The sequence below is a fragment of the Suricata suricatta genome, chromosome 4, assembly GCF_006229205.1.
Source record: "Suricata suricatta isolate VVHF042 chromosome 4, meerkat_22Aug2017_6uvM2_HiC, whole genome shotgun sequence".
In the NCBI taxonomy this organism is placed as follows: Eukaryota; Metazoa; Chordata; class Mammalia; order Carnivora; family Herpestidae; genus Suricata; species Suricata suricatta.
In genome coordinates this window covers 62,129,854-62,153,410 of record NC_043703.1, presented here as the reverse complement: position 1 = coordinate 62,153,410, position 23,557 = coordinate 62,129,854, and the positions used below count along the sequence as shown (strand labels likewise).

The 23,557-nt window shown below is 40.4% G+C and overlaps 1 protein-coding gene across 1 annotated transcript in view; it reads left to right on the top strand.

The window, feature by feature from the left end:
• The window catches only part of FREM2 (FRAS1 related extracellular matrix 2), a 155,466-nt gene that overhangs the window by 54,868 nt on the left and 77,041 nt on the right, over positions 1-23,557 (top strand). The window contains exon 3 of the mRNA XM_029936841.1: positions 17,006-17,152. Within this exon, the coding sequence (XP_029792701.1) occupies positions 17,006-17,152 (147 nt within the window). The remainder of the gene's footprint in view (positions 1-17,005; positions 17,153-23,557) is intronic.

Below are 23,557 nucleotides of genomic sequence, written 5' to 3'. Positions count from 1 at the left end.
AGAAGAAATGTTGCAAAGATAAACTGTGTCTATTTGAGGCTAAATAACCTAAGTAAGGTAAGTTGTCCTATAGCTGACAATGTTCACATACAGGGGTTTATAACTGACGCTAGGAGGAAAGAAGGAAAATGCAGAGCTGAAGGGCCAACAGGCCAGGAGCGAGGGGCTTCACATGACCGGAAGGGGATCTGACAACTCCAGAGAACAAGTGACGACATGGAGGAAGTCACCAAGATGGGAGAAACTTTGCCTACTTGGCAGTTGTGGTTGGGGCCTTGGTGGAGACCAGGGAAGAATTCCAAACACTGGCCAGGTGCAGCCCTCCATACTAGCTCAGATATCTTAATTCAGACCTTGACAGTGCGAGCGGAGCAGTCCGTCCAGGGCCCTTAGTCCAGCTTCTGTAATGCCACCAGGTATTTCCTGTTTGAGTCTCAACCACCCCCCGATCCTGACCCTCTCACAGTGACACAAGACAGTAAAAAAGGGAAGAAATAGAGTGTTCCCCACATTTCATTGACTTTGCTATCTGTTAGGTACTAACACATATTTATGAGATTTGCCTCTCTTAAGAAACCATTTTGAGAATCTTCTATATTCCTTAAAGATTGTTTTCTTATTATTCTTTAAAGGGTTTTCTGTTTGTATAAATTTTATCTTGTAAGGATTTTTAGTGTCTGTTTCCTGATGGCCCAAATGTATATATATGTATCTGTGTGTGTGTGTGTGTGTATATACATGTAAATTTTATCTTTATAAAAGGTATATAAATGTATATATAAGGTAAATCTTATATATACACACACATACACATATACATATATTCAGAGCACCTGGTATACTTACAGTTGCATACATATACAACCCAGTAGTGGAGTTAATTAACACATTCCATCTTCTTTTGGTTCTTCAGTGAATGAAAGATATTTTCCAGCAGAACTGGACAGCAAGCAGTTGAGATGTTGAGTCGTTGACTCAAAGATGTCTTTCTGTTCCCTTCTAAACTTGGTGAGCGCCGAGCCGCCGAGCCGCCAAGCCGTAGCATTTATCCTATTCTCATAGGAAGTAGTCGCTGATCTGGGTGAGGAAGAAGTGCAGACTAGGGAACAATGTGCTTTCAGATTTTTTTATCTGTTTATCAGCCTTAAAGTTTTTGTTGCAGCATTATCCTCTTTGTAAAACCCAGCTTAGTCAGTTCTTTCCGTGCCCAGTGGTTCCAATAGCTTCAGAAGCATTCTTTTTAGTAAGCCTTTAAATCCCTTATCAGAGTTGGGCAGATCATAGGGTTCAAATATCCACAGGGAGTAAGATTCAACTAAAAAAAAAATGGGAGACTGACAAGGCTTGTTGTACGTTGTTGGTGATTTCAGCTGCGTTTTTCGGAACTGGCCAAAAAAATCCTAATCTTTGTCCCTTGTGACATCTGATCCTGCATTTGACTAATTAAAAAACATGACTGGAAGACTATCCTGTGAAAGCACAAAAAGGGAAATCATCTGTACCAATCCCTGTGGTCTCTCAGGAACAAGTATACCAGTGGTCCATGGTATTTATGTGAACTGACCTTTGGTTTTGTTACGTATTTACTTTGCCATTTTGATTAGGAAATGGAAGTGCCTTGAACCAGAATTTGTACAGCTGACAGAAAAAGGGGGAAATCCTTCATTTTATTGGTTTTGTTCCTCAAGACTACGAAGTGCAATTCCAACTTTTGGCGTGGACAGCTGAAAATTATGTTACTTGGATGTGATTGATACTGTACAAGACTCTGCTCATATCCAGGTTTTAAATGGTTTGTGCCCAGAGCCATCTTGCCCCAATGAACATTCTATAGAACAGAGGCTCACACAATACCTTCAAAATAGGTTCCCTGGTGAGATGAGATTGGGAAATGCTGAATGCTCTATCCCCTGCCATGCATGCTTAGAGCATATTCCCATATTGAAGGCCTAAGACATGTGAGAGTACAGAATTCTGTGTACATGACTTAATCCTAGGACATTTCTTTTCTAGTTGACTCAGAGTGATTTTTTTAAACATAATATCTGTTAACAGATAGGAAAATAAGGTTTGAAAAAATATACTTCGGGAAATACTTTCTTAAATTGCTCAGTGGAAAACTACATAAAGGGCTGTATGTTCTATATTTTTGGAGAATGTTTTAGACAATATTTTCTTTCTTCGTAAAAGCAAACGTAAGGGTGTGTGTGCATGCATGTGCACACGTGTATGTGTGTGCACACTAGCACGCAAATGAATTTGAGTATGCAGTGATTCTCCTTGCGGCTGTGGAAAGGCATAGAAAGCTGGATGGCCTATATTCCATGCCCAGGTCTGCCTTCCTACAATCAGGAAGCCTTCCTACATCATACTCTTAACTCGAGCGTGTTCTAGGGAAGCCTAATCTGCTGGAAATCCTTGGATGGAAATCATTACCCACATATTTGACTTCATACTAAAATCTAAATCATTCATGCATTAGCACTTTGACATAGTTTGGTGATTTCTCAAGATCCTCATTCCTGACTTCCCAGACGACTAGCCATAAAATCTGACTGTGTCGGAAAACTACTGGATCGGCTCTTCCTGCAACAAGAACATAAAACCTTTGTATTAGAAGCTTTTCCACATCGATGACGGTTTTGAAATGTTCTGCATATTTATGTAAGAAGAGGCAGGTTCATCATTGGACTCTATGTATTATCAATTCATAAGTACACATGGAATTTACAGAGCTAAGTCAGATAATATGTTTAGTTAGGTTTCGTATGTATATACATATATATAATATATACAAACATATATTATAGTAATATATAATATAATATACATATTATGTGTATATAACAAGTTTAGACCAGAGTTTCTTCTTAGCGTGATTGACGTTTTGGGCCAGATCGTTCTAATTCTTTTGGGGGGGGAGAGATCTGACTGTCCAGTGCATTTTTGGGTCCCTGCCTCCCTGGCTTCCACCCATAAGGCATCAGTAGCCTCCCGTCCCTCTCCCTTATTACGACAACCAAAAATCTCTCCCAACATTGCCCAATGTCCCCAGAAAGGCAAAATCATGTATTCCCCTACCCTCCTCCAAACTTGTTTAGACTATATTACGACTTGTATGGTTTATTTTGGCCTAAGAAAATTTGTCATACTGATCCTCATTTTCTTTTTAAGTTGAGACAGAGAGAGAGAAAGAGAGAAAGAAAGAGAAAAAGAAAAAGAGAGAAGAACTTTAACCTGTGGATTTACACCAAATTAACCTTTAGGTCCAAAATGCCCCCAAGAAGTCCAGTCATTGTTTTCTTTTATTGCTCAAAATAAATGAACTGTTAAAGTATTTTAACTTACGTCATTTCCTTAAGGACTAAAAAAAAATTGTTAGAATTTTAGATTTCATGCATTTTTGAATAAGACCTGAGTTTCTAACCCTGAGTACATGCCTGAATTTTAAGACCTTTAAATAAAGGTTTTAGTTTCTCATCCTAGTTTGTTATTATGAAAATTACTCCTCAAACTTGCTGACAATGTTTATTTAAAAGTTTTTAATGCAGAGGCTCCTGGATGGTTAAGCGTCTGACTCTTGATTTCAGCTCAGGTCATGATCTCATGGTTGGTGAGTTTGAGTCCCATGTCAGCTCCGCTCTGACAGTGTGGAGCCTGCTTGGAATTCTCGCTCTCTGTCCCTCCCCCCCTCATGCTCATTTCCTCTCTTTCAAGATAAATAAAGAAACTTAAAAAGAATATTTTTAAAGTTTTTAACCAAGATGGCCATTGAAGGATCACTGGAATAACTTATCAGCGCTACTAATAATTGCTTCTGATTTACAATAATACATTTTTCTCTTAGTCAAAAGAGTCATTTTCTTTAAACAGACAGGAGTAGCGAATTAAACACCCAATTTTTTCTCACCAGAGGTTACTTTTAGTTTGAAAGCAAGAGTATCCAAGTTGTAAATTACTTTTTAAACACAACAGCAAGTTTCAGATTTAAAAAGGCATCGGGGTCTTCTAAAGCGTACTTATCAAAAAGTGTAGACTGTAGAACGTTTTACTAAAACTCAGTGAAAGATAGGATTCTTCTTCTTGCTTGACTTCCATCCATACAGAGTTAGTTGCCAAAATATTTTAGTAAGAAGGAGTTATTTAATCTTCCAGTTCCAGTATTCGTGATATTGGCTGTTTGTGGTGGGTGTCTTTGGTTAGCCACTTGATTCATTCAAGGGTAAATTTTAATATTCAAAGGTTTGCCGTTTTACTGAGGACAAGATTGTTCTGTTTCTTTTTTTTTTAACTTTTTAATGTTTTTACTTATTCTTGAGAGAGACAGAGCATGAATGGGGGAAGAGCACAGAGAGAGAAAGACACAGAATCTGAAGCCAGCTCCAGGGTCTGAGCTGTCAGCCCAGAGCCCGACACAGGGCTCAAACTCATAGAAGTGGAGATCAGGACCTGAGCTGAAGTCGGGCACTTAACCGACTGAGCCACCCGGATAGCCCTAAATTAATATTTCTTAAGCAGAATTCATAGTACGACTTTTTCTACCCAAGTGTCCTTTGTTAATCCCTCACTTTCTGGGTTATTTCCTCCTTCCCCACTTTGCTTCTGCAGACCCCACAAAGCTGAGCTTTTACACACATTGCTGTTCTTCTCCTGCACCTGTTTTCTTAGGAATTCTTTCCCTTAAAGGGACACCATCCTTTGATGGCCCTCTTTTGTACCCCTTGTGGCCTGACTTTCGTGGTCTCCCCACCTGATCATCCTCCTTTCCCTCCTCCGAGCCCCAGGTACCGCATGCTCACTGGTTTACCTGACATTTTGTTTAATAACTTACATAGGGTATTTGGTTTGCCCTCCTTACTAGAGTCTAAGTCTTACAGAAAAGGCTGTGTTGAACCTTAATTCTACCTAACAACCTGTGCTGTGAGTTCTGTTCAAACAAAACAACACTGTTATATTGCTGTATGTGGTGAAATCCTTTCCTTACAAGGTCTGGTGCTCTAAGATCATACCAACGTGTCTTTATGCTTATTGTGTCTTTTTTTCTTCTTTAGCAGCTAAGTATGGAAAAGAATGGCTTTTATATTAAACAGAGACAGTAAAATCACCAAAGAGGACTATGTTTGTAGCACTGGAATAATTTTAAAGGGATCAGAGCAGTCACCAAAGGGTTTTGACTAATTAAATAGTACACAAGTTAAGTACAAAAGCTAGCTTTGTAAAATTAATCTGAAATAAATGAAAAGAAAATGTGAATAACAAACGCATTGCATTGAAGGCGGTCTACTTCGCTCCCCGACGCTCTCCCCTTCCTCTTGCCCTCCTTCCCTCTCTCTTTCCTTCCTCGACAGACCTCAAAGACAAAGGCCTTTTTTAGTTTGTCACAGGACCAATAGCCAGGAAACCAGATGTGATTCCACATATTTCTTTTAAATTTTAAGTCTAGAAATCTAAAACATCCAAATCTTGATTTTGTGTCTGATAACAAATACACCTAGGAACCTGTGTCTCAACTCAAGACTTCAAAACAACAAAAACAGACTAATTCTAGAGTATCTTTCGGGGTGATCTCAGCTCTAATATTCTGGGACTTGAAGTTTAAAATTCGCTCCGAATATTTTAATTCAGAGAATGGCCATTATGCTGTCTTAATCCCTCCTTCCCGGCCATTAAATGTCAATTTTGGTAGTGATAGAAACAACCCAGGTGAAAGAAGATTTGTTCTTCTTTTTTAAACAGATTAAGGTACTTCTGGAGTTTTTATTCTCTTTTATATGTTTGTCTCAATGTGGATACAACAACATTTTCAAAAGATAATCCAAACTCCAGCTCCAGCTGTAATCCCTGTTAATTGCGGTGGCTGTGTGTTATGGTAATGCGCTGGGTGCTGTTATACAAATAGGAATTGGAAAAACACCCACACTTCACAGGGTATTAACTAAATGGTGCTAAACCGGTTACTGGGAGAGGTGCCCGAGCACCCCTTTCATTTCCCCACGGAGTTCCCTTGGGGTGGAGGAGATGTCTGGCGCCACAAAAGGAATTAGACTCTGGTTTGAACGGAGACCTTAAGGCTATTAAATTTATTTTAAGAATGTGTTGCCAGAGATCTAATAAATTTATCTAATTTGTTGCTTCAGGCAGTGCATGCAAGAAGCCTTGCTGTACCAGGTGTTTTGTTTTGTGTTTTTTCCTCTCCCCAGAGGCAGGAGAGGGTGTGGACCTTCTTGACAAAACTTAACTCAGCTTTTGATACAGCAGTTATTGTTTCTGTGAAAGTAAAGGGTTTGGGTTGTTTTTGTTTACTTCTATTTGTTAATGGGGAAGATAAGATGGAAAGTTATTTCTGGGCTGCTTTAAAGAGAAATAATTAAGTTCTCTTTTAAATTTAAATTTTAAATTATATATACATATAATTTAAATTATATATACATATAATTTAAAATTTAAAATTTTGTATAGAATTAAAATTTTTAAATTATATATATATTTCATACTATTTCATTTGATTTTAAGCACGCAGGTTTTATGAGCCTCTGTTGAAGAATATATTTGAAATCATAGTCTGTTAAATAAAATGTCCACCAGACTAGACCTGAAAACCTCTAGGAACTTATTTCTCTTCTGCAGATGGCTGCTAGGTAATCTTCATGAGATCACAGCTTTCTGTAAAATTCAGCCCTGAGAAAATACGCAAATTTGCAATCCAGGCCTCAGTCTTGCTCCAAATGCTTGAAGTTTCTAGTTGTATTGTTCGTCGGCATAATTCTTTCTTGAATTAGTGTGCATTCTTGTTTAAAATACGGTTATCACACTTTCATTTTCGGAACAACGTTTCCTTGGCCACTCAAAGTACAGCACTAAGATGACTTAAGTTAGCTTTTAATTTAGATCGCACACGATCACCTAGTAACGCGCATGCTGTAAATGAGAGCTCACCTTGCAATTATGTTTGCTTTGTCCTTTGTCTTCTGTGGATGTACACCTGAATTCCTTCTCCTGGCCGTGCATACCAACAGTGAAGGCATTCATTCCACTGGCCTTAAACTTCTAATTAAGAAAGCCAAGTGTTGCACAGTTAAATCAAGTTTAGATTAAGGAAATACTTTTTTTTAAGCCCGAGGTTAGGAGGTTCCCTCTTTTTCTTTTTCTTTTTGTTACAGAGCCTGAAAATAAGTATGTTCCTTTGAGGCAGGGGTGGAGGAGGAGAGGGGAGGGGGAGGACGGAGCTGGGGGAGGGGGACACGCTGAATGAAACGTGGAGGGTTCCCACAGGCTCAGGCTTGCCACTCTGGCCCAGATGTGGCCTGAGGAGCACATCATTTAGCCTGGAAGTGTTTTCTTTCCAGCTTTCCCAGCTTCGGGCTATGTGCTCATACTCATTCATAAAACAAGGGAGTCTTACTCTTAGCTTGGGTTCATTTTTCTGTGATTCAGTCTCAACTGTTTGGAAACTGCCATTTTTACCCTTTGTTTTCCCACTTAATTCTTACCATTTGACTGCCTCACTACTCATTAGCAGGACAAAGTTTGCTGCTGGTAGAGGGAGACACACTCGGATCATCAGGTTTGCTTTTTTCTATCGCACTCATTTATTAATTAAACTAGAGCAAATTAAAATTAAGCTAGAATCACTGGTGAATAGAATGCAGACCCAAATGAAGTAATCTGAGTCCTCAGAAGAAATGTAAACGACTAGAGGATGCATGTGAATTCTAGATCTATCACACACTCGCCAAGTTAAAGCAGATAATTTAGCTTGACACTCTTTTCTTCCTCCATAGAATATGAAAATGCGTAATTGACCAGGGTTATTGTGACATATGTTGAGATAATGTGTGTATTGCCTAACTTACCTTGATCTCGTTTGGCCCTGTTGTGTCCAGCACGCTTCTCCATGTGTTTTCAGGGTCACCAGGGCAGAGCGGACATTCAGCCCACTTACCCCTGTGCTAGAGTGAGTTCCAGTTGTTCTTGGCCAGGGTCTCCTATGGTTGGTCAGTGTTGTGCCTGTTCTGGTAACTCAACCCAATGCTTCTGCTCAAGGGTAGGTGTTCACAAGAAGCTCAGTCCCACCGTGTTGCCACAGCTCTGCCTGGAACCCCAGTCCAGCCACCCCAAGCTGGGACCTGCCTGTGGCGCCAGGAGCCACCAGGAGTGGGCACCAGAGCTACGTGGTGAACTTTTCCCTAATGGTATCCAATGACCAGGGTATCCGAAGGAATGCTGCTTGGAACCAGGAATGAATGAGCTTAACCACCTCTCTCTTTAAATTTCTACTTACGGTTTTCTCTTTTCGTGGGAACCAGACATTCATTCAGGAGCCTGGGCCTGAATCAGAGATGAGTAACCCCCTTCTCCTGTACTCTGAATCTCTACTTTGCTCTGATATTTAAGGCTTTGTACAGAGTCTACATCATTGTGCCTGACACATCCATCTCTATTACATTGAGTTCTCTCTCCAGAGGCTCCTTAGAGCCCAAGAAAATCAGCCTCCATGAGGTCTATTTCTCCAGTTCCCTAAACAAGCATAGATAGACATGAATCACAGATGGGGCTGTGCTTACACCGATATACCCAGAACAAATTATTCTAAGATTCTCTAGCAGGATTAGGAGTCACTGTGCATCAGAAGTCATCCCATGTATATTGTTTTCCTATAGGTTAAAAATTATCAGGGCGCCCGGCTGGCTCAGTCAGGAGAGCATGAGACTCTTGATCTCGGGGTTGTGAGTTAGAGCCCCACATTGAGCATGAGCTTACTTAAAAAGAAATAGCCTATAAATCTCACTCTCTACTCCCCGATTATGACAGGTAGCCACACAGGAGCCAGTCTCCCCTTTACCTGGGAGCCACACTGTATCTGCTACTGGTGCTGTCCTGTCCAGATGGCCAGGCTGCCCACCTGCCAATGCACTGAGGCTCTTTTTCATTCACACTCCTGATCATGTGCCAGGAAAAGGGTTGACTAGAAGGAGGTGAAATATGTGTGGAGGCAGAACACTTTTCTAATCCTTGTGCTCTGTTTTGTCTGGTCCCAAAAGGTTGACTTACTGTAGCTGGTTTTGGGGAAATACAACTGATTTTTGTTATTTGCGGTAGTCATATTCTATAAAATCTCTGCAAATACTGAGTGACTACTCCTAGGAGAAATGCAGAGAAAGAAAGGTTCCCTGTGGCCTCTCTGATCGAAACATTTTATTATCCAATCAATACATAACCTTGTTGCATGTGTGTTTCTGTTTCAAGATACCTTATTTGATACATGCTGTGGGTTGATTAACATTAAACTCCAGCCAACAGCTCTGTGACTTCTATGTGAGCAAGCTTATCATGCACATGTATTTTCTCCATCGGGGCATCGCAACTTTCTTGTGCTTAGGAACACTGAACAGCACTTGGGCACTGTGGTTGTGTGACATTTTAACCAGTGAAATCACCAACAGAAAGTACAAAAATGTGGAAAGTGTGGCACTAAGTAGGCTCTGAAAAGGACACTAGTTTACAGTATGAAACAAGAAGGCAGAGAGAACATTCGGTGATGCAAATTCTGCCAAGCTACTCTGCAAGTGTCCACGAATGAGCAGAAAACCTTGCAAGTACTGATTTGGGAGTCACAAATAAATTTTAGTGAGAGATGAATTTGCAAATACAGAATCCAGGAATAATGGGCATCCACTGTATATCAGCCTCTGGTAGGGTGCATGAATAAGGATTCAACTCTTTGGAATCTTGTGTAGACATATCATCATATACCCATCATGGATATATATGTGATGAAATCATGTTTCCAAGGAACAAAACTATGTGTGGTAAAGTGAATTGTGATCTTGGCTTCTAATGTGGATGTTGGTCTATTTGTCAGCTCCATCTCTGCCTCCACCTTATCTGGCAACTTCTTATCATTGACTCCTACAGAGAAGCGTGAATTAATCCATGCTTGAGCCCCATTCTCTGTAGTGCATGTAATAGTTGACAAGACATCATGGCTGCATTTATGCCTTTGGTTATGAAAGGCGAGCTTATATGTGCCTTGTCTGAGAATAGCCTAAGAGACCACCATATGAGTGTGCATAGCCAATGGGTCAATACGTGCTGTGTCTACTTCTCTCTACTTCTGGGTCTTCAGCACCCTACGTCTCTTCCTATACATTTCTCTATAGTATCTGTATTTGTGAATCTGATGCCTTGTCCTGTGCCACTTCTTTTTCAGACTGTCTGAGGCAGTGGAAATGCAACGGCATGGCGGGGGGGGGAGGGGGCTGTACAGATGAAGGAAGAAAATGACATATCAGTGATCAGAAGTCACTATTGGACAAAAACAACCATTGGAATTATTAGGTAGTCTACAAAAGTATAAAATCTATTGACAGTTTTTCTGGGTCTTTCTCTCAGTGCTTCTGGAACTCAGTGAGTTGAGTCTTGGGGTTGCCTTTAGGTCAAGATTCTTCATCCCTTGAGGGCAGGGGTCAGAAACAGGATTGCCTCAAGGCAGGATTGCACCCTTGGGGCAGATTGTAAAGCTTCCAGATCACTTGTTCTTTGTCTTTACTATTCAATCACTTACATAAGAAAAAGGCAAGAAAATGAGTATTTAGTAAATGTCCTGAACTCCAACCAGTCTGAATTCCCTGAAGTTTTTTTCTTACTGGATTTCTTATCTCCATTCCATAGTTAGTCTTCCAGGAGCACCTTCCCACAATCTCTGTGAATGTCCAAATACCACCCTGCACTTAATTCCCCCATTTAAACACTATTTCTTTTAAGAATTTGTCTTTGATCCCCTCAGGTTAAAGCAGTTCTTCTCTCTGTGATCTCCAACAGCTCATTATCAGTGCCTCTCCCAAAGCTTTGATCAATCTGTAGCATATACACTTATCTATGTACTTATGCCATTTCCCGTAGTTGAATATCCACTCCTAGGAGGCCAGGGAGGGTACGTTTCAAAGCCAAGTTGACTGTAGCTTTACATCCGGGGTTTTCAGTAAACTCTGAAATCCATCTGACTAAGGAAGGGCTAGAGAACAGGGGCGCTTCGAGCTCTCGAAATGTCTCCTGTGCAAGATTCTAAGGCAAAGCAAAGTATAAAAGATCATCCCAGCACGGAAATGAAATGCAATACATGCCTTATTTTAGTTTTAGTTTTTGCCTTTTCACTACAATTAATAACATAGATGTTGACGGCAGCTGCGTGGTTGTTAACCACACTGTCCTTGCCTTCTAAGAGAAAAAGACTGCTTACAATCAAATCCTCTAATTTTCCCAGTAAATTAGATAATATCATTGCCTTAATCCTTTCTAATATAAATATCTATTTCTATTGCCACTCTAAAGGACAATAACCAACTTTTAAAAATGGCTGTCTGTTTGATTTCCAGTTCAGCTTTCAGTCTGAACCTTATGGAGGCCAAATGAAATTTCAGCAAGCTATAAAAATCTAACCAGTAGAATTATGTTCTATCAGTAACTAACTTTTGTCCAAGGAAAATATTTGTTAAAACATGATTGGAAAATAATCATCAAAGCTAAATGGGGCCCTAGAAATTACCCTGATCAAGACAAGTCAGAGATGTGACACTAGTCTTGTATTGAAGATGTGTACTTTGTCTTTAGAGAAACCAAGCAGCTCTGTGTTCTTAGGGAGGGCTAATTGAAGGTTGCGATTCTTTGTTATTCTAAAAAAAAAAAAAAAAAAAAACCCGCTGTGTTCCCATTGAAAAAGAAAATGAAGAATCCTAAAGACCAGCTGGAAAAGTTCAAAAGAGGTCTTTTCATCAAACCCTTAATGGCTTTAGTGTCAGGGCTTGGGGACAAAGCCCGTGGGAGTGTGGTTATCAGCTGTCAGGCACCTGGTGTATGGATTTATGACACAGTGAGGGACTTTAGCTTGTCTCCAGTGAGATGCTGAGACTCATTCTTTGTGCATCACAGAGGATAGAGTCTGCTTTAGAAACTGAAATAAGTAGCAAAATAATAAATAATAAGTAATAATAAAGGTGAAATTAAATAATAAAGTAATAAGTGAAATTGAAGTGAAAACTTGTGAGTTTCCTAAGTTAATTTCACCTAAAATGTCACATTCAGTAAGCTGCAGCTTTTGGTATTAAAAGACTTAACATTTCTCTCCCGTATAGTGAGCTGCTGGAGGAGTTCATGTGGCGTGTGATAAATGAATGTATGTTGGGTCTTTTCATTCCCTAGATAAAATACAGAGTTCAGTTGTGCAAGTCAGTTTTCATAAAAAGAATTACAAGAAACTGCAGCTTAGTTCCTCAGATCCCTGTGCCTCTCCTGCATGAGAAGTAGCATCTAAGATTTTACAAATTGCAAAACGCAGTAGGATTCATATGTCTAAAAATCAGAGGTTATGTAGATTTCATTTATTCAGCACTAAGCTTTATGCACTTGACTTCCTATTGTCCAGCAAAATATCTACTCAGAAAGCCCAGCTTTAGAGCGAAAGCTAAGCCTCTAGAGCACATCACTGTCTTCACAGCGCCAAGTCTCTCGGTACTGTTCCTGAAATTTATTTCAAATAAAATCTCAAAGCCGCAGACATATGAAATCCTGGCAAACTTGTTCAGCTGTGTGTCACCTGAAACCCTTGATTAACCAGTAACCTGGCACCTTCGTCTTTCCGGAACATAAGCTCCAACCCAATAATAAGTTTTATAAATTTGTTAGTAGGGATGAAGTGAGCTATTTCTAAGATCGTCCAAGCTATTTCATAATGGAATGGAAGGGGTTAAACAGGCCTAGAGTCATCCTTAACCGCTGCAGGTGTCATTGAGGTAAACACGAATCCCAGTGATTTACATTCGTAGGTAATCATTTAAAGCCTTTACACCGTGTTTAAGAATAGAAGTATGGAGGGCGTTTTAGAAAGGGCATTATTAAGAACAATTCCTTTTTATTTACATGTGAGAAAAAGACTCAATCCTGAAAGAGTTATGTTACATTTATGTAGGACGTTTATATTGCCTGAGAAACGAAGCACAACTGAATTTCTTTCAACAGAGACGTCCGTGTGTCTTAACTCATTTAGGAGGTGTTTCTGAAACAGGCAAAATGAACTCCCTGCCCACCTGGATCATGTGTTGCCACAGGGAGAGACCAAGTGAACTGACATAAATGTAAACATATATAGGATCTGAGGTTATGGAAAGCACTGTGGAGAAAAATTAATCAGAAGAAAGGGCCTCGAGCACGCTGCGGTTTGCACTTGGGCTTGCTGTTGTATACAGTGTCAAGGGAAGGCCTCCTTGACTCAATGTTCTTAAAACACGGAATATTTAGAAGAGGGATGTTTTCTGGAATATTTAAAGAGAGGATTAGAATCAGATCTCACAATTAGCTAAACAGTGTCTAAATTTAGAGAAATAGAGAAACTGTGCTTAGTGATCTCTTGGATATAGGGGAGAGAGACAGGAATAAAATATTCAGAACTGTCAACTAAAATTCATTTGTTGAGCAGAAGAAATACTAAGTAGGTCAGGTGTTATTAGTCACAAGTCGAAACTGAAGTACTTTGTGCTTTGTGGAAGCTGAAAACTGTTCTGAATAAAAATGGAGTAATACAAGCAGGAGTCACAAATTACTCCTAAAATCATAGTATGACACAGATTTTTTCAATCCTCATTGTGATTCAGACACTACTTTGAACTTGGAGACTAGGATGAATTTGACCAGCACCAGTCCTGAGGAGGTCAGGCAGTTAGAAGAAGCACACACAGGCACGCAGATAAAGAATTACAATTACTCTGCGGGCACCTGGGTGGCTCAGTTGGTTAAGTTTCCGACTTCAGCTCAGGTCATGATCTTGCTGTTCATGAGTTTGAGCCCTGTGTCCGGCTCTGTGCTGACAGCTCAGACAGAGTCTGGAGCCTGCTTCTGATTCTGTATCTCCCTCCCTCTGACCTTCCCCCGCATGTGCGCTCTCTGTCTCTCTCTCTCTCTCTCTCTCTCTCTCTCTCTCTCTCTCTCTCTCTCAAAAATAAATAAACATTAAAAACATTGGAGAAAAAAAAAGGTTTTGTGGGTTTGAGCCCTGCATCAGGCTACATGCTGACAGAATGGAGCCTGCTTGGGATTGTCTCTCTCTCCCTCTCTCCCTGCCCCTCCCCGACTGTCTCTTTCAAAATAAATGAATCAATTTAAAAAGAAAAAGAATTACAATTACTCTGAGTGGAGAGGTAGAAATATACACAGCATACTAACCCAGCTACAGGAAAAGTAAAGATACTCTGAGCAGAAGACAGGGCACACATAAACCCCCCACCCCCCTTGTTCAGCAAGCGCTGAAAAGTTGGATGTGCCTGGATTTTTCTGTATAGAAGGCTGGAGGTGTTAGACGGAGAAGGAATGCCTTGGTAGAGCATGACAGGAAGTTTGGAATAAAATCCGGGGTGTGTAAATGAAAAGGAAGAGAGAAGTGTGGCACAAAGATGTTCTGCTGTAAAAATTAGTTGAAAAATCAGAGATGCCTTATGTGTTAGTGCTAGTGATTAAACGTTACTCGTCTTCCGTATCTATTACATTCTACAAGAAATGTTCCAAGTCACAGAACATAAACACAAGAACTTAAAAAATATCTTTAAATACCTTTAAAGGCAGTAAAACCAAGGGTTGGCAATAGTAAAAGAATGAACGGCACTCTGAGTCCCTGACTAAAATCCGTACAAAGGAGCACAATGATTAAATATGTACAGTTCAGTGATATGAGGGGATGTCTGCTCACGTGCAAAACCGCAGAGGAATCTGTGAGTGAATCACAGCCAGGTAAGAGGGCTGGAGTGCGCACAGGGGAGGCTCCGTGAAGGAGGTGAGGAGTGGAGAATGTGAGCGGAAGAAATGACGGGCCATCATTTGAGGCCAGAGGGGACAGGAGGAGTGGGGAGGCTGGCAAATCCGTGGAGCAGCGGGTTCTAGGCTGGATCTGGGAGTGAGCTGAGTAAAGAGCATCAGGGTCAGACAGGGTAGGTCAAGAGAAACTGAAAATCCGCAAGGGTGGCCAGCCGTGGTGCCTGCGGCCGCTGGCGGAAACCAGGCAAAGGGGAGACGCGCTCAAGTGCGTGGATTACCGGGGGTCCGGCAGGGCCGCGTGGGCCGGGTGAGAGCATGCGCGGTGTGGCAGGGGCGCGAGCTAACCTGGCCGAATGATGCCCCCGATGGGCCGCTGTGTGCTGGGCGCCTGCGCGGGCCATCTCCCTCGTTCTCCCCCTGGACGCAGGCGTGAGTTAGTATTACCTTCCCTTGACTCCCAAATGAAGAAACAAGTCTAGGGAAGAAATTTGCTGCAAGTCAGACAGCAGATGAGAAATGAAGTCGGCCTGACACGCGAGGCCTCAGCCCTGGCCTCTCCTCTCAAGAACAGCACCGTGGATAGAAGGTAGGCGTAACACGTTCCTACGGACAGAATGTGGCATGAACTTCCTGCCCTCTGATCTTTTTATGTTAAAAAAATTAACCAACACATGGAAAGGTCCATAATCCCGCCAAGTCAGCACACCAAGGAGCACCACATTTGTAATGCCTCAGTTTACACAGCTACGACATTCACAGCATCAGTGCCTCGTGTTTCAGCATGTTTGGGTGTTTTAAGAATTCCAACAAGAATTTCACACGTATTGTTTAATGGCCGAATCGTATCTCATCGATTTGATGCACCACAAAAACTCAGAAGTTTTTTTGGTTCGGGAGCCTATTAAAGAAAATATTGGAATGAAGAACTCCTTACAAATATATTTTTGCTTCTCTTGAAGCACAAATTCACAGAAGGGCTTCCAAGATCACCTGGTACCAACATCTTTTATCTCTTGTCTGCATTGCCCTGCAGCTGCCTGAAAGGCTGGTGCTAATTTACAATTCAAACAACGATAAACAACAAAAGCAATTTCCCTATACAGTCTTCGCTGAGCTGGGTATTTTCTCTTTCGTCCTCAGGACATGTTGATTGATAACTCAAAGTTACTACAACTTTTCTTCTTAAAAATGTCTGGCATAGATGAACATTTTCCCCGTGCGTGTTCAATCACTCTGTGTCCCTTATGCAGATTTTTTCCCTCAGTCTATTAACATTATGATGATTGCCTGTCTCATTTCTCTTTCCCTAGAGTAGCTCTCTCTATGTCAACTCAGAAAAGAAGAAACTAGAATTAAACCGGTGCCTCTAGCTGTGTTTGTTACTTGGGCTTTTTTCCACCCTTTTCCAGAAAGACTTAAAAGAAATTATCCATGCCTTTGTTTATAAACCTCACTTTGCTCTGAAATAATTGGTGTAGATCAAAGGAAGTGGAGGATACTGCAGAGCGATCAGCTGATAACCATTTCTCCCTTCATTTTCCTCACCTAGCAGCTTTCACATTAGAAAGATCACACACGGTTTGTTTTCTCCTGATAGCAGCCAGCTCCATTTTGGTGGGGAGGTGGCAGGAGAGAGCCTTATCTTGAGAACAGAATGGACTCAATGAAAAGAGCTGTCTGTTTGCTCGAAGGAATGGAATGGAGTATAGTGGGGAAGGGAGGCGAAGAAGGGATATTTGTTTTTTCTTAAGTGGTTATAATTAAAGCCTTCCATCCAATTGCTCGGTGAACCAGAAAAAGGTATTTGTGAAGTTGTGTGTGTGTGTTTAACATCCAAGTGAGCTTTGCAGCCCTCTTTAGAGAAGAAAACTTGCTCTCCAGCGGCACCTTGTGGAAAGTGGGCCATCCTGCAGCTTGGATATTTGAGTTTATGTTCAAAAGAAATTGCTTCTGGTAGTTGTGTAGTTCTTTCCCATTACCCACTTTGCCTTCTAAAGGTCAAGGTATTCTGTGAAACATGTCAGCTATGTATTTCTGTACAAAAGTCTCTGAACAGTAAGCTGTTCTCCAGGTATGTATTCTGGAGTCAGACCAAGTCGCTCTAATGATGCTTAATGTTGTATATCATTCAAGTCCTCTGCGGAATTTTTAAGGCCATTCATTCAAGAAAGCACTAATTTGGGGCTTTAAAATTTTTGTTTTCTAGGTGGAAACAAATTAACCAAGCAGCATTTTCGTCTGAATTGGGCATGGATCTCCTTTGAAAAGGAATATTACCTGATCAATGAGGATTCCAAATTTCTAGATGTCGTTCTTAAACGCAGAGGTTACTTGGGAGAGACTTCATTTATAAGTAAGTTTAATTTACTTTTCTGTCTCAAAATCCCTCTTTTTTCCTAGCAAACGTCCATAATTTTACAATGATTAAAATATGTTTACTTTACTGCTCTAGTTTGAAAGTTTAAGAAGATGTTGACATTTAAAGGTTCTTTAATTGCTAAAGAAACATGCCGAGTTTTGTGTCAAAGTTAAATCATAAAGACAAAAGCCTGCAAAAGTAGGAAATGTGTAACAGAATCTATGTACCTCTTCAAATCTTCTACCCACATATGATCTTTCCCTGATATAAATAACTTTACAAAAAATGGCAGTAATCGCTTATAAGGTAAAAAATTTTAGATGTCACTAGACCTTAAAAGAGGTTTAGGGGAATCTGTAATCTAACCATAAGATAAAAATCTGCAGAAATGTCAGTGTAAAACATGTATGGAGGCAACTTTAATAATAGATGAAAAACTATTCAGTAACGGATTAGACATTGACATGTAATTGACTGTTGCATTTGAACGCTCTGGTAGAAACAAAAAGTTTCAAGAACCCAACACTACATAAAAAGCTCTACATAAAAAATATACATTGTGACCTTTCTTTAGAACCAATGCTAAGGTGTTAAACACTAATCATTTTCTGTTGCTTTGCCCTTTTAAATAAAACTGAAAGTCAGAAGCAAAGAACAGAGCCTTTTTACAAGTCCAATTCAAGCTAACATGTAACATCTAGGCTGATAGAATTTTCATGAGGGAAAAGAGCTTGCACTGAGTGAGAATATCAGCTAAGATAGCAAACTAGGGAAATGTTGGGAATAAAAAAAAATAAAAGCTTGCTAATCCTGTGTTTGTCTCAAAACAACTGCTTGAAATTTTACTGGCCCATGAAATTCGAAAAGCATTAAAGGGTAGATCCCTACACACACACACACACACACACACACACACACACACCACATACAACACCTTTGCCACCACAATCTCCCCCCTCCCCCCCCAACCCCCGCTCCCCCTGGGATTTGGATGCTGGGTATTAATTACTGCTTATTTTTATTTTTATTTTTTAGTGTTTATTTATAGAGAGAGAGACAGACAGAGCATGAGCAGGGGAGGAACAGAGAGAGAGGGAGACACAGAATCCAAGGCCGGCTCCAAGCTCTGAGCTATCAGCACAGAGCCCAATGCAGGGCTCAAACTCATAGACTGTGAGATCATGACCTGAGCTGAAGTTAGACATTCAACCAACTGAGCTCATCCAGGTGCCCCAGTCCTTATTTATAAAGTGCTTTTTGCTTTTGGGGACCTTGAGTGGCTCAGTCGGTTGAGTGTCCGGCTTCGGCTCAGGTCATGATCTCATGGGTCATGAGTTTGAGCCCTCCATCCGGCTCTCTGCTATCAGCACGGAGCCTGCCTTGGATCCTCAGTCTCCCTCTCTCTGCCCCTCCCCTGTGCATACACTCTCTCTGTGTGTCTCTCAAAAGTAAATAAACATTTAAAAAATTTTAAGTGTTTTTTATGCATGGAAGAGGGGTTTTCACACCATGCTCTGCTGACCCCATAAGGTTACTGGCTCCGGGGGTGGGAGGTGGGGTAGAGCTGGTCCACCTGCGGACCATCTGAAGCTCTCCTGTCATCTTGATTTGCACACACCTCCTCCTGGCTGTCATTTACACTCTCTGTGTCTAACCTAAATCATAGTGAATACTCTTATTGCTCTTTTTCTTTGGAAGCATGTTTTCTTTGCACACACACATGTGCTCTGCAGATCAGAAATCTGATCCTTTCTCACTTACTATCCGTGAGAGATTAGCCTTAACTGGACTTTGTGCTTGAAAGAATGCGGGAAATAATAACTACAAAACAGAGAACCTCAGCAATTCTTAAGGATGCCTTCATCGATTTGCATTTTGCCAGAATTCCTGGTGGGTTGGTTTAATTAGTCAGACCAAGTCCACAGAAAGTAATGGGAAAGTTCATAGTTGAAAGATATTTTTAAAACTATCTTTTCAGATTTTTCTCTTCGTTTTCTTTTTTAAAGCTGAATCCTAAAATGTCAAACAAGAGCTCTCTTTTCCTCCTCGCATTATTTTTTGGGGGAACAATTCTTTCCTGCCTGTGGAGATGAGCACCATCCACTGCGCGAAGGTTCTTTAGGTCCACTTGGTTAACCGCACATGTTACTTAGTAACCTGGGGAGATCGGAAGTTGGAAAGACTTCCGTGTGTGGCCCACACCCATCAATCACTGAAGATAGTAATAGAATTCAAGCTGGGAGAGAGAATGGAAGTCAGATTAAAGAGGAGGGGAGCCTCCCAGAAGCTCTACAATGAATGTGTTTCATGTTACTGTTTCCTGAAACCTCCCGCTGTCACTTACAAGCTTTTAGAATTAGATAGTTTGTGTGAGATCTCTACAGGCAGACAATCACTTCACTTCAGGAGCATAGTTGGTAAATCATGAATTATATAAAATTTATACAGGTGTTTTCTCAAATGATTATTACTTTTATAACTGATATAATCCATTAATACATTAAGTATGTATTTGCATTTCATAAATGTACTTGAATTTCAAAGACCTTCTTGCTACCAGCTCTTGAGCATTTACTAAATACAAGATACTTCATTAAGCACATTAAGTACTTTACCTTTGTCTTCACCTTGCAACGTACTTTACTCAAAACGTACTAACTCAACCTCGTTTCCTTGAATGCTTATTCAGTAGCGGCCACTGTGTTACATAATGGACTATGAAGTGACAATAATGATCGCTACAATGTATCAAGTTCTTATTCTGTGCTGGCCCCAGTTCCCAATACCTAACTAGTCAGCCCCATGAGGGCAGAGTCATTATATCCGCCATGATGCAGGCAAGGAAACAGAAAGGTTGTCATATGCCCAAAGCTACGGAGGAGCAGAGCTGAGATTTGGCCCCAGGGCCAACCTTCTCAACTACCACACCATAGTGCTTCTGAAATCCTCCTTAACACAGGAAGTTCATAACCTGCCTGTGGTCCCATGGCCTCTACGGGGCCAAGGTAGGATATAATCTGTTCTTTCATTCCAAAAGTGCCTTGCTTAACCTCCATGCCATTTTTCCACACCGGAGGAAAAGCTGCAATTGTGGTTTCGCTTAGTAAATCAAAGGAATATGGTTTGTTTAATAATTAATTCTCTTTGAATTAAAAGTAAAAGCATAAATTTAAGCCCACTTTAGAAGCTTTTTTATTTCTAGAATTCTTTTTGCCCCACCTAATAATGTTATTTATAATAGGTGTGGTTTCCCAGACAAATATTTGCATTTCCAATTAAGAGCATGTTTTGAACATTATGTGTACTTTGCTGTCTCATACCATATTAGATGAAAATGTGGACTCATCTGTGTCATCCACAGTCTATACACCATTTCTTCATCCTTTATTAAAATGGGCACCTGTGGGGTGCCTGCGTAGCTCACTTGGTTAAGTGTCTGACTTAGGCTCAAGTCATGATCTCGTGGTTCTGGAGTTCAAGCCCCGCATTGGGCTCTATGCTAACAGCTCGGAACCTGGAGCCTGCTTGGGATCCAGTGTCTCCCTCTCTCTCTGCCCCTTCCCCACTCATGCTCTGTCTCTGTCTCTCTCTTTCTCAAAAATAAACATTAAAAAAAAATTTTTTTTAATGGGCACCAATGTAAAGAGCCCTGTGGACATATGAAGTATTTAGCATGTGTCCGCCTGTTCTCAGGTTTTAATGCATCTGAGATTTACTGGGATCTTGCTAAAATGTTGATTCTGATTCAGTGGGTCTGGGGCAGGGCCTGGAATTCTGCATTTCTGACAAGCTGTCAGATGGTGCTTATGCTGCTGGTCCATGGATCCCAAGTGAGCGTATCCTGTAACAGGATGCACGAGCACTGCACTCAAAGTAAGTACTGTGTGCTAGTTAGAAAAAGGAAATCTTTATTTTGCACCCAAGGCAAGTTTAGTATTCCATCTAAGTCTTATTTTACCCTCTAAAAATATGACATGTCCTTCTTAGTTTGACCTCATGTTTAAGAGGCATACCGACAGTTTAAGAAAACAATCTTTTTTCACAAAATAGAAGTCCTTTCCTCTGTTTGATGAATCAACAATAATGCCTATTTATAATTTACATCCAGTTGGGAATATTTTATAAAGTCCATCTAAAAAAATTTTATGTGTTTTTAGCAGCAACCATGAAATTTGGTATAACAATATGAATTTTATTGGTTGGATAACTTGATTATCCCTGAGTAAGGATGACTACTTGGAACTAGTGGAAGTTCCTTATATTATACTCATTCCTTTTATTAAATATTGTTTGTTTATTTATTTTTGAGAGAGAGAGAATGCACATGCACATGGGGGAGGGACAGAGAGAAGGAGAGAGAGAATCTTAATCTATCAGTGTGGAGGTCGATACAGGGCTTGAACCCAGGAATAGTGAGATCATGACCTGAGCTAAAATCAAGAGTCCAAGAGTCAGATATTTAACTGACTGAGCACTCCCAAACTCATTCCTTTTTGTTTTTAAGCTGCCTTTTGAATCTCTAGGAAAATAACGCATTGTTGGTGAAACAAAACAAAACAGAAAAGTGGGCGGTAGTTATCAGGGACCAACTAACAAATTCTTTTCCTGGCCCATGCTATTAGGGAGGGAGGAGTCAATGAGCAGCAAGTGTGCTGTAACCTCAGAGAGAATGATTCCTCTCATCGACCATCACCTTGGCAGTGAATCGTGGTGGACCCAAGAGGTGTTGAAACCTGTCTGTGTGCATTAGGAACCAAAGTGCTAACAGGAAGTCTGCAACTTTCAGCAAGATATGTAGTGTGGAATCCCTGATCTGTGCCCTTTTTCCTTCTGATATTGAATACTCATGTTTTACCTCCTACTGAAAAAAATACAATATTTTTATCTCAGTTGTTTCTGAGAGCTATAAGACAAAAATATTTTATTTAAAAAAATTTTTAACACTTATTTATCTCTGAAAGACAAAGAAAAACATAGCAGGGGAGGGTCAGAGAGATGCAGAATCTGAAGCAGGTTTCAGGCTCTGAGCTGTCAGTACAGAGTCTGATGTGGGGTTCGAACCTATGAACTCTGGTATCATGACCTGAGCCAAAGTCAAGACACTTAATTGACTGAGCTACCCAGGTACCCCAAGACAAAAATATTTTAATGAAATATTTATTTTCATCTTCACTTTGAGATGAAACTAACAGATGAAGAAATAAATTTCACATTAATCTGACATAAGCACCATTATTTAAAAATAAGGTAATTTTTTCAATTAAATGACAAATGTTACAAGCACTTTAATTTTAGGCTTAATTCTGATAGTCACAAGATTTTATTTTCCTTTTTTTAAATCAGTCTTCCCTACCGACATTTCTCAAAAATGCCAATGTTTAAAGGAATATATTTGAAAATTATTCTTCTTTAAATTAAAACAATTTTAATCTTTATTTAAAAAATTTTTTATTATTTCTTAATGTTTATTTTTGAGAGACAGAGAGTGACAGAGCATGAGCAGGGGAGGGGCAGAAGGAGAAGGAGACACAGAATCTGAAGCAGGCTCCAGGCTCTGAGCTGTCAGCACAGAGCCTGATGTGGGGCTTGAACCCACGGACCATGAGATCATGACCTAAGCTGAAGTCGGGTGCTTAACCGACTGAGCCACCCAGGCGCCCCATTTGAAAATTATTCTATTAGCATGACTGACTAAGGGGTTCTGATTCAGTACTTAAGGATGTAGTAGTACGCGGACAAAGTAGTTCAAGTACTACCGCAATTGTATAAGTTCTTGAGGACACTGGATTTATTGACTGTTGATTGTTTATAAATAATCTATGACTTGAGTACATGGTATAGTAGTGATGAAGATCATCTTGTCATGTAGTGAGAGACTCAGATCCTTTAACCTCCACAGCGAACTGCAGTTGACCTTGAGTGGACCATCAGTGTGCGCCAAACATACTGCTCATAATAATCACATATATTTAGCTCTCCAATTATGTTCACATGGTTTCATGGAATTCTGAAGTGTTACACACACACACACACACACACACACACACACACACAAACCTGGATGTGCTCATGTTGACAATCACTGAATGAGATTCTTTTAAGGATCTTAGTTCCAGTAAATGTGGAGAGAATATTGTAATCTTTTTTTATTATTGCCCCATTTACAACTTTGATTATCAAAGAATTCTTGACTCAGAGTTCCTTATTTCCTAGTTAGAGAATTTTTCTCATGTTTTTAGAATATGACACATGCAGTATAACACATGCAAAAGTAAAAGTGAAGAGCTTTTTGGGGTCACCTGGGTGGCTCAGTCAGTTAAGCATCTGACTTCAGCTCAGGTCATGATCTCACAGTCCGTGGGTCCGAGCCCCACGTCAGGCTCTGTGCTGACAGCTCAG